This window comes from Epargyreus clarus, unplaced genomic scaffold (assembly GCF_041222505.1).
Source record: "Epargyreus clarus isolate Ecla_fem2 unplaced genomic scaffold, WU_Ecla_fem_2.2 ptg000024l, whole genome shotgun sequence".
NCBI classification, from domain to species: domain Eukaryota; kingdom Metazoa; phylum Arthropoda; class Insecta; order Lepidoptera; family Hesperiidae; genus Epargyreus; species Epargyreus clarus.
In genome coordinates this window covers 12,290,103-12,300,950 of record NW_027332231.1, presented here as the reverse complement: position 1 = coordinate 12,300,950, position 10,848 = coordinate 12,290,103, and the positions used below count along the sequence as shown (strand labels likewise).

At 33.0% G+C, this 10,848-nt stretch overlaps 1 protein-coding gene across 1 annotated transcript; it reads right to left on the bottom strand.

Moving 5' to 3' along the window:
• Positions 1 to 804: 804 nt before the first annotated feature.
• On the bottom strand, positions 805 to 3,954 carry LOC140752567 (pupal cuticle protein 27-like). Its single transcript, XM_073086905.1, has 4 exons — positions 3,927 to 3,954; positions 3,093 to 3,363; positions 1,567 to 1,830; positions 805 to 968 (listed from the first exon to the last, which is right to left on the bottom strand). The coding sequence occupies exons 1-4, from the start codon at positions 3,933 to 3,935 to the stop codon at positions 805 to 807; spliced, it is 708 nt and encodes a 235-aa protein (XP_072943006.1). The 5' UTR covers positions 3,936 to 3,954.
• Between the last annotated feature and the right edge of the window lie 6,894 nt (positions 3,955 to 10,848).

The following is a 10,848-nucleotide window of genomic DNA, read 5'->3' as shown; positions in this document are numbered from 1 at the left end:
ATGCATGTTGTTATGCATGCCCTATTAATATTTTCTTTATTATTTAGAACAAACTGTCAAATCTTTAAAAGTATTTTCATGGGATGAAATCTCGAATATTATTTCTATAATACCCATCTATATTTTTAAAAAGATGGAATATTTTCAAATTCAGTTACAAATAAAAACTAGTATGAAAAACAAAACGTCGGCATATAAAATAACTAGGTAACAAATCGTACATAACAAGTCGTACGAATTAACATGTCGGGTACCGGATTCAATCCCCGGTCAAGCAGACAAATTTGTTTACACACTTATCCATGTGTCTCTATAGATAGGGCCCACACAGGTAAACTCATATAAACTTACAACTATTTTTTTTTTATAATATAAGAGTAGCAGACGAGCATGCAGTCCACCTGATGGTAAGTGGCTACCGCCGCCCATGGACATCTGTAATCAACCCCAGATAGGATTAGATATTCCTACCTGAGGTCGGCCACAGATGCGCCGCTACCCCTGAGGACTAAGCTGGAATGCCTCGGAAAAGTCTTTCTCCCTTACCACACCCTTCAAACCGGAACATAGCAGCACCTAACACTGCAGTTATTAGGTAGAAATAGGTGTGGCGGTGGTGCCGCCGGAGTCGAACCACAAAGGGTTCTACCACCTTCAAATTAACTAATGTCACATTTGTGGGTATTATTAATGCTTAATGATACTGCCAGCTTAACCCTCGATATTTTCAAATAACTGACAATGTCAGCTAACGCTAGCCACTGCCTTGGACATTGAACTTATCAGTTAGTATTATCAATCAAATCAATGAGCCAATCCTTCAGCGGGGACAGTGACTTCAGCTGGAGAGCTGTGGTACCCTTCCGGCTGGTAGTTCACCTGCTGGTACCCTTCGTACTGGTAGTTGGCTGGCTGGTACTGCTGCTGCTGTTGCTGGTGCTGGAGTTGGTGCTGGTCGTTGTAGTGACCTGGAATTTGGTATTGTGGAAAATTAATTTTAAAGTATGTAAAATAAATTTTACTTTTTGTTTCACAACCATTTTTGCGAACCTTAATAATACACTAAAGTGTTATGTAGTATGTGTTATGTAGACGTAGTTTTAACGTGGAAATTAAAAAAAACCTTATCAAAGCATAAATCGATTTACATTGACTATTTCTGTAATAAAAATACCATTAGGCGTTATTCTGGTAAAACAGTTCTAATCCAATATTTCATTATGTTATTTCAAATGTGTGTAAGTGACTATGAGAACTTGTTTGTCTTTTATTTTTTGGCTTCCTTCTCTTTCGCAAACTTCTGTCCCGAAAACTAAAGGAGTTAGTAAATTATGTACTAAATTTGTACGGATTCCTGGAAGCGCCACGGGGTACAGTCCTGATCTTTTCAAACATATGGTGTTTGGAAAGATATCTATCACTAGCACAGTATAGCACTAGTGGTCGCGCATCAACGGAGCGACGTGGATACTTTGTACATTAGTTAGGATCTAACAAGGCACCTATTAAATCTCTTGAATAAGAGTGACAATAGAGTTATAACTGACCATAGATGATAATGACTACTTTCCGGTCGTCTATAAAATACAAAAAACCACTCACCATCATCATAGATGCCACTGGCTTCATCCTTAGCATTTTGTTCTAAAGACTTCAAGATGGCCTCAGGGATTGGTGGGGGAGTTGGGAGGTGAGCACCCTGGGGTCTGAAGCCGTGCTCATCAGCGGTGTAGGTCACGGTGTAGGTGTGGCCATCATCCCCGGTGTAGGAGAAGCCGCCCTGCGCTTGCGTACCGTCGTGGATTTGGCCTATCTCCTGGGCTTTGATTCCTGGAATAGTTATAGATTATTTGTTTTAGAACGAATCTGTATGTACTCATAAATCCTCTCAGTGTGAAATTAGAAAAGTGAGCACGCCGCTGTGATAAGTATTATATTACTACATGTTCACTATAATTAACGTAATTGTGAAAAAAAAAACTAAGGCTTTCTACACTCACTGACTCATACTAAAATTTATATTGTTGGTGCCATTAACATATTTAGCCATCCAGTTATAAAACATAATTATAACTTTTGTGTCTCAGTAAATGTATATATATATTTTAAAATATAGGAGTAGCAGACGAGTGGACTGCATGGTCCACCTAATGGTAAGTGGCTACTGCCGTCCATGGACCTCTGTAATCAACCCCAGATAGGATTAGATATTCCTACCTGAGGTCGGCCACAGGTGCGCCGCTACCCCTGAGGACTAAGCTGGAACGCTTCGGAAAAGTCTGTCTCCCTTACCACACCCTTCAAAACGGAACACAGCAGCGCCTAACACTACTGTAATTAGGCAAAAATAGGTGTGGCGGCGATGCCGCCGGCGTCGAACCACACTACCACCTTCAGATAGATAGATAGATCATGACGCATGGTATTAGGTTTAGTTTAATTATTATTACTAAATGAATGTCTTCAATTTCGACTTTAAATATGTATGTACTATGTATGTGCTTTATATGCATTATGAACGCATTAAAATTTTAAACTTATTTATTCCTAGATTTTTTGTACATAATTGCGAAGTAACTAATTAAAACTGTAGTAATTAAAGTTAAGATATGTAGTTAAGTGTTCTTGCCAAAGAAAATAGTATGAAAATTGCAATAGAAATGTTCTTCATACTCGTTATAAATTAGAGCCTTCTTATCAGATTCTGGTTTAAAATAATCTTAACGTTAGTTTAAGATATAATTTGAATGAGCTAACTAACAGACGAGCATGAGGCGGCGATGTTAGCTTCAAGCGTGGAAGCGCATCTTACTTGGCTTTGGTTAGAACTCCTTTTCTATATTCTTTTCGTAATTACTGTATTAATTCAGCTTGCAGCCCAACTGACCGGTACATTGTCGCCCACAGACTAACTACCACTAGAATTAAGTTGGAAGGCCTCAAGTATGTGTCGTTATTTAACACACTTTTCAAACCAGAATCTTGTAACACTAATCAGAAATAGGTGAGGCGATGCTGCGGTGGTGCCACCATAGTAGAATCCCGATAGAAAAACTCTACTTTTTTATATTTAAAAAACAAATAAAACTTACCGTTCTCTGTTTCAAAAGCATATTGGTAGTTATGTCCGTTATTCTCTGAATGGTAGCTCAGAATCCTAGCTGTCTTTTCACCCAATGGGCGCGCTTGGTACTCCGTGTGCTGGCCAGCGTAGGCCTGTGATTGGTCAACGTAGTTGCCGTGCTGTTCGTACTCGAGCGCTGATTGGTAGATATCGGCGGCTTGCGCGATGTTCTGATGCTCCTGTTGAGGGTAGATCTGGCCTGCTGACGCAAGAGCCAAGATGGCGGCGGTAACCGTAGCCTGGAATTAGGAAATTGCAATTTGTTACTAAAAGACGATAATCATATTTTTATAACATTAATAAACAATTCAATAAAAAGTTTTTTATTTTTATTTTATATATATTATTATATTTTTATTTTATATACTCGTATGTTTCTAAGTCATATTGTAAAAATTACGCGAGAGTAAAAATAAGTGCTGCCATTTTAATTTACGAGTACAATTCTTATATGTAGTTACAAATTTTTTTCATCAACAGGATATATAATCATCATCATTAACACGTTACTGCCCCAGTGCTAAATATACCTACATCAAGAAATCGAAGGATTTAATTTAATTTCATATTTATGACACAAAAATATATGATTATAAAATGTTGTAGAAACACTTGAAATTCAAACAAATTTGCACCTAATAAAAATAGTAATATGTTAATTAAGAAACATTATAATATTTTAATAAACAATTAGCTATCTGTAACAACGTCATTACTGCGTGCACCAATTTGCGATTTTTCAAAAAACTTTCACTGCATTTATTTCACAAAATACTTTTTTTTATTAGAAAACACTACCTACCAATTTCATTTTGACAAAATACCACTGAGTGTTTCAAGAGCGAATGCGTTAAAAAATTTCTTTCGCACGTTTTTATACCAGCTTCATATGCCCGTACGAACTCACACCTGAGCTTAAATTAGTGTAAAACACTTAAACTATGAACTTGTTGCTTATATGTGACGTCACGACTCTGGTCTAAAATTAATAGTTGTGTTTTATTTCTAAACCAAGCACAAAAATAAATTTCCGTCCCACAGTTGGGCACGGTTTCGTCCACTCCTTCTATCTTGTATACAATTTTAATAATCAACTAAGTAACTTTTCAACCGACTTCCTAAAGGAAGAGATGTTATCTATTCGACACGTATATTTTTTTAATGTATTTTAAATGATCGAAAGGAAAGGTAACTGAAGAGCAATATATGTACTAAAACAACATTAGTTTGTTCTCTAACTTTATTAGATAAATTTTAAATTGTATTTAATATTAATTATCATAACCATCGGGATTAATAAATAAATAAAATGCAGATACATAAAAGAAAAAGCTTAAAGTAATTTTATTTCAACAATTGACGAGAAATTTCAAAATATCGATATCTACATTTTTTGGCTCAAGACCATAGTTTGAGTTGTCCATCACATGTGCCTCTACGATGGTACAGTTAAGTAATCTTAGGTAACGAGATGCACCCGATGACTGAGCAAGTGGAGCGAATTTTGGACAGACTTATGAAACTATTAGAAATTATAAAATAAATTGTACTATTTACTATTTAAAATTATTGTAGTAGTCAACTTACTAAATTTTTATGTACTGATGTGACCAATGGCCAATTATACGTTTTTTTTTATTAATTAAATACAATATACAGCACCTGCAACAGAACTGTTGTAAATTGGCTAGTGACGACTACACATACACACACAACATACAAACACAATAAGGTCAAGATATTTTGTTATGCGTCTACTGGTAGTCATTGGCACCTGACATTAATAATAATTAATGTATCCAATTTTTATCTACCAAAAAGCGCAATTACAAGAAAACAAAATTGACAAAAATCGATATTTTGTAGGCAGAACATTAAGAAGATTGGTTATGAATAAAGGACTAAGACAGACAACCAGAACTGTAACTGTAGAATATTCCTCCTTCAGAGTAGGTCTATATTCAACAACGAACTTCCAGAAGTTCATGCATACATATTAAAAATATTACATAAAGCCCAGTCTACAACTTGCATAGCTCTACATCACTTACACTTTCATAACAAGGCGGCCGATATTATCGAGCTCATAACGAGATCGAATGGATTTTTTGTAGCTCATCACTTAAGCTCCGACCACACTGTTTATAACCATCATCAAAACATAATCATAACCATGAGATAACCATAATGTGTTAAGTTAAATCTATTTATTAATATTATGTGTTAACGTAAATTGCATGTAAAAAGTTCATCTAATGCATGTAAAACGTTGTTATGCTTAACTCAAAAACGTGTTTTTATTTTCTTATAATTATATGCAATGTTTTTTTAATAATTTGCTTAATATATTCAAAGATAAAAGGTAGTATAAAAATGATATATTCGTGATATAAATCACAAAAAATGGCAGTTTTTTTATCGCATCACAGTTTCTTTTCAGTTTTAAATCACTATAAATAATTTTAAATTTCATCTTATCAAATTTAGCAGTAAGTGCTGCTGCGTTCCAGTTTAGAGGTATTAGTATGGTAGGGACTCTTTCATGAGATCTCTCAGCCTAGTCCTCAGAGGTAGCAAAACATATGTGGCTAAACACAGGTAAGCCTAATCTAACTGAGAGTGTATTAAGTTTGCCATAAAAACGAAGATAAACATAGAGATCAAGTAGAGATAACTATTAGGTGGACTGCATGCTTTTTTGCTAGTACAACCTTAGCAACTTTTGTTTACTTATTTGATTAATTATAACTCTTATACTTCAGTCAATTATTTACTTACAATAGTAACACAGATTAAATAGGAATTAACACACTACAATTTAACAAAATTATTATTAAAAATTATTAGGAAATAAACCTTTACATATTTACTTACTCCGTTGGCTCATCGACCCGAAATGGTTCTTGGCCTCCGATACGAGAAGTCGCCATTAAATAATAAAATAAATAATATTATTTATGATAATAAAATAAATCTTTAATAACCATAAATGATCTTTCTCTAGACAATCCAAAAAATTATGTTAGAAGTTAAAATATTATCAATTTCTTCCGATCTAATATTGCTTATGACCACAACCTTATGATATCGATACAGGCCAAAGGTCGTTTAATATAAAATTTCTCCAAACCACTTCCGTAAGTAAGCTTTGTACCGTTTAGTACATAACATCATTACACAATGGTGATACAGATAACGTATTATTTTAATTGCAATTATTAAATTAATGGTGAGAGTGTCGTGCTTATGGAATTTAATCACAAAACAATTTTTTTAATTTTTTAACATACTTTTATAACAAGATTGTGGTAATTAGGCGGACCACACATTGGCTACTATCGCATGAGCGATTATTGTTTGGGTTACCATATAGTAGCTTAAGTTACTGAGCAGACGCTTTATTCATTGCGGGTCGGGTTTCCCATTTGTTGTTCGACCGGAGAGAGATAATTATGTTTGATTTGATTTGAAATTTTTCGACTAATTTTTGGTTTTCGCGTCAACCACTGTTTAATCTGCTAAGGTAGTTAGTTATGGTCAGCCAAGTTTGAAAAAACATGTTTCACGTACTAGCTTTTTAAATTTAATAAGGTATAATAACATTTAAATAAGGCTTCCAAACATTAATCTTAAGATTAATTAAATTTAAGTAAGATTTTGGTTTTATTGTGGTTCACTTAGCCATAGGTACTTATAGTAGCCAAAATATTATCGATGAATCGTAAACTCGTTTGATATTACTAAGTATGTATGTAAAAATATGTCTATTGACTGTAGGGATCACTTGCCTTAAACCAATGCCATGACTATAGAGTTTTAGGAGACATTTGAGCGATGCAGTAAGACCAATGACAATATGGTTTATGCATATTATGACATAGAACGACTGCTCTAATATACCCTTTTTTTTCGAGGAGAAAACCTTCAAAAGGTACCCACGTCAAAAGGACGACGTGGGAGCGACGCTGAATTATGTGAGATTTTTACCGCACTAAAACCCCCCCGGTGGCCGTCCTCATCGCTTGTTGGAGAACTCCGGGACCGGACAGGTAGGTTATACCGTAGCCCTATTCTAGTTCAAGAACTACAGGGACATGCCCTAATATACCTAACATCTAGGAATTTTAGTCGAAGTATTTACTTAGCTCTATAATAATTAACGACTCGAAAATTAAGATTACTGTTCATACAGGAAGTGTAAACGAAGCGTTAAATCAAATTCAAATAAGATGAATATAATAAGATTGTATTGTTTGTACTTGATATGTCATGTATGTTGTTTGGTGTTTGTACATTGAAACTGAAATTGCAGTAGGCGTCTATTGTCTCGGAATGCAAACAATTCCTTTATCTCTATTGTAAGATATTACTACTATGTTTGTAAAATACACAGCCCAACAAAACAAAAACAGGTCTGTGTAAAAATATATCCATAGACTGTAGGGATCACTTGGCTTATGCAGCCATTCTATAGTCAAATAGTTTCAATTTGACGAATGCTGTAACAATAAAGTACTTAATGTTAAGTTAAATTAGACAGCATCAGCTTGATTATTCTGGATTTTTTTACAAAATGTTTACTTGACCCAAAAATAAGTAAATTGAAAATTTAGATTTGTTTTTGTACGGGAAGTGTAACCGAAGCGTTAAATCAAATTCAAATAAGATGAATATAATAAGATTGTATTGTTTGTACTGATATGTCATGTATATTGTTTGGTGTTGTACATTGAAACTGAAATTGCAGTAGGCGTCTATTGTCTCGGAATGCGAACAATGCCTTTATCTCTATTGATGGAACAATAGCGGGCGGCTTCGGACAAGTTGGTACATAGAGCAGCTGTATGATAGAGAATACAGTACCCTTAATGAGTCTTTACGTTTTTACAAAAATGACTGTTTTTGTATTTGTTTACGTATCTGTCAATACATTTCCAATCAGCGCCCCTAGCAGACTGTATCAGAACTGATTGGAAATGTATGGGAAATAATATGGGTAGTAAAGTGTTTGAAGGCACCATGTATGGTTTAAGTCCGGAAGCAGCCCGGTTACACCTTTATCTAATACGCCATGCGAACATAATATATTGAGGGCAAAAAGGCTATACTTAGGATTATTCTTTAAATTCAATTTGTTTTTTTTGGAGTTTACTCCTTAAGAAACGATTTGAGTTATAAGGCCCGGTACGGAAATTTTATGAGGAGTAAAATCAAGTGTAACACGAAAAGTTGAGGCGTAACGGTAACCAAAATATGAATCAAGAGTGCTTTTATTAATTTAAAATACAGTAAATTCAAATCCCATATGAAAGTAATTATTACAATAAAAATAATTAGCAATATATAAAACATTAAAACGTCATTAACTAATTTGTTTACATTTTTGCATAAATTAAATTATAGGTTTGATCATTTATAAAGACTGTGAAAAATATGAACATTGGCGTCATAATATAATTAACAATCTTTTATGAACGTTTTTAAAGAAGAGTAACATATAAAATCAGTAATTGAATAAGATTATTAGCAAAATAAGTTTTTAACATAAAGAGGCTTTTGTAAGTTACTGATACATTAATTAAACTTATAAAAATGGATGCATTATTGATCAGCACCATCTATCAACGATAAACGGGCAAAATCAAAACAGTATTATTTAATATTTATTACAGAATTATTGCTAATGAATTATGTTCAAAATAAGTTATATAAAATTAGCAATACGTTTTAAATGAATTCTAGAATTATAAAACATTCAGAAACAATCCAAATTACATATAATAACATGTTTATTGAGTCTCATATAAATTTCATCCGTAAATTGCAACAAGGATATTTTATAGATGGCAAAGAAATTATAATTATTAAGTTTTAAGTTATAAAACGTTTAACATTGTTTTAAATATAAATAATTATATTATATTAAAATTTACTTTAATATAAACAATTATATTAAGTTACCATTATAATATTTGGAACCAAAATACATAGATTGATAAACTTGCAAACTTACAATTTATAAAACGTGCCACTAGATGGCGCTATTTTATATTATTTTGTAACATACTTTATGTAATACGCATTATTGAAGTAATATAAATAATCCGAATAATTACAGATATATGTTTGTTTCTCTTATCATTTTAGCAGATGCGTTCATTTACCTACCCTTTTTTCTATTCGATATATATCATAATTATCATTCGTAAGGAGTAAACTCCAATCGTGCGTCGTAGCTGACACACACACACTTTTTTTTTAATTTTAATTACTTTTATTTTACAGACTTAAAATATATATAATGCAAATTCATATATCAATATTAAGTATCTCGTTTAATTAATTAAATAAGTACTATAAGTTCTTCTCGTGCATATATTCATTAGGATAATATGTATTTGCAACACAAGAAAATACCTCTATTATACCATTGCTCTATGACATCCATACCATCATTTCGTTTGGGAAACAAAAAATGAAAGGAGACCTGTAATTTGAAACAATTTAGCAAATACATGCTCTAAAATGTACATTATTTCTAATGATCCAAGTCAAACATCTAAATCATTACCTGGAAATCTCGGTTTTAGGTTGATTAGTTAACTAACAATCATTTAAATGACAGATATTTAGATATATTATTGTATTTAACAGATATATTTAGATATTCAAATATTATTAGAGAGTATTGACGTCACGCGAGGTAGAGAGGTCAAAATACGGTTCTGACTCGAAGAAGGTTCCGCATTCGATTTCTGGCCAGATCTATATGATGAATGTAGACTTCTGTGCTCTAGGTCTGGGTGTTTGTTTCTGTGTGTGTGTGTCTATTGCATACATATCACAGGAAATATTAGTAACGGACATGAATTTGTCTAGGAAAATTTAAAATAATTATATAATTCTAAAAATTACGTAAGTATATTGGTATAAAATTACTTAAACTTAAAATTCTTGTTGCATTTTAAAAATCATTCAGAGATTTTGAAAATTAATTCCACATCATTCAGAGATTTTGAAAATTAATTTCACATTGAGATTTTGAAAATAAATTCACAACTCAGCTATAAAACGACTCAGCTATAATACGTTACAAAATACAAAATGATTCGGATTTGCAGTTTTACTGAGATTTTGTAAAACGCTAATTTTAATGCACTTTACATTACTTTTTTTACGATTTCACAGAGCATTAATTATGATTACAAAGCCGGTATTGTGTGTTTTATGAGTGATGAAAATGTATGTAAGTTGGTACATAATTGAGTCGAGTCATTGAGTCAAGCTAAAATTAGCTTAAATCTTCATTAAGTGGTGGTGGTATATATATACTGGTTGTTTTATGTGTGTGTTTGTGTGTGAATTGGTTGTTGGAATATAATAAATGTATATAAGGTTGGTATAGGTTGGTATAGGAGGTTAAGGAACTCTGCCTCTAGATCGAGGGGTCCAAGGTTCAAACCCCAGGACCGCACCTCTGATTTTTCAAAGTTATGTGGTTTTAGATATTAACGGTGATCGGTGGGTACGAGGTTCAAATCCCAGGCACACAACTCATAATTTTGAAAGTTGTGTGCGTATTACAAATTAATTAATTATCACTTGCTTAAACGGTGAAGGAAAATATCGTGAGGAAACCTGCATACCTGAGAAATAAAAAAAATGTTTTCAAGGTGGTAGAACCCTTTGTGGTTCGACTCCACCGCACCACCGCCACTATTTCT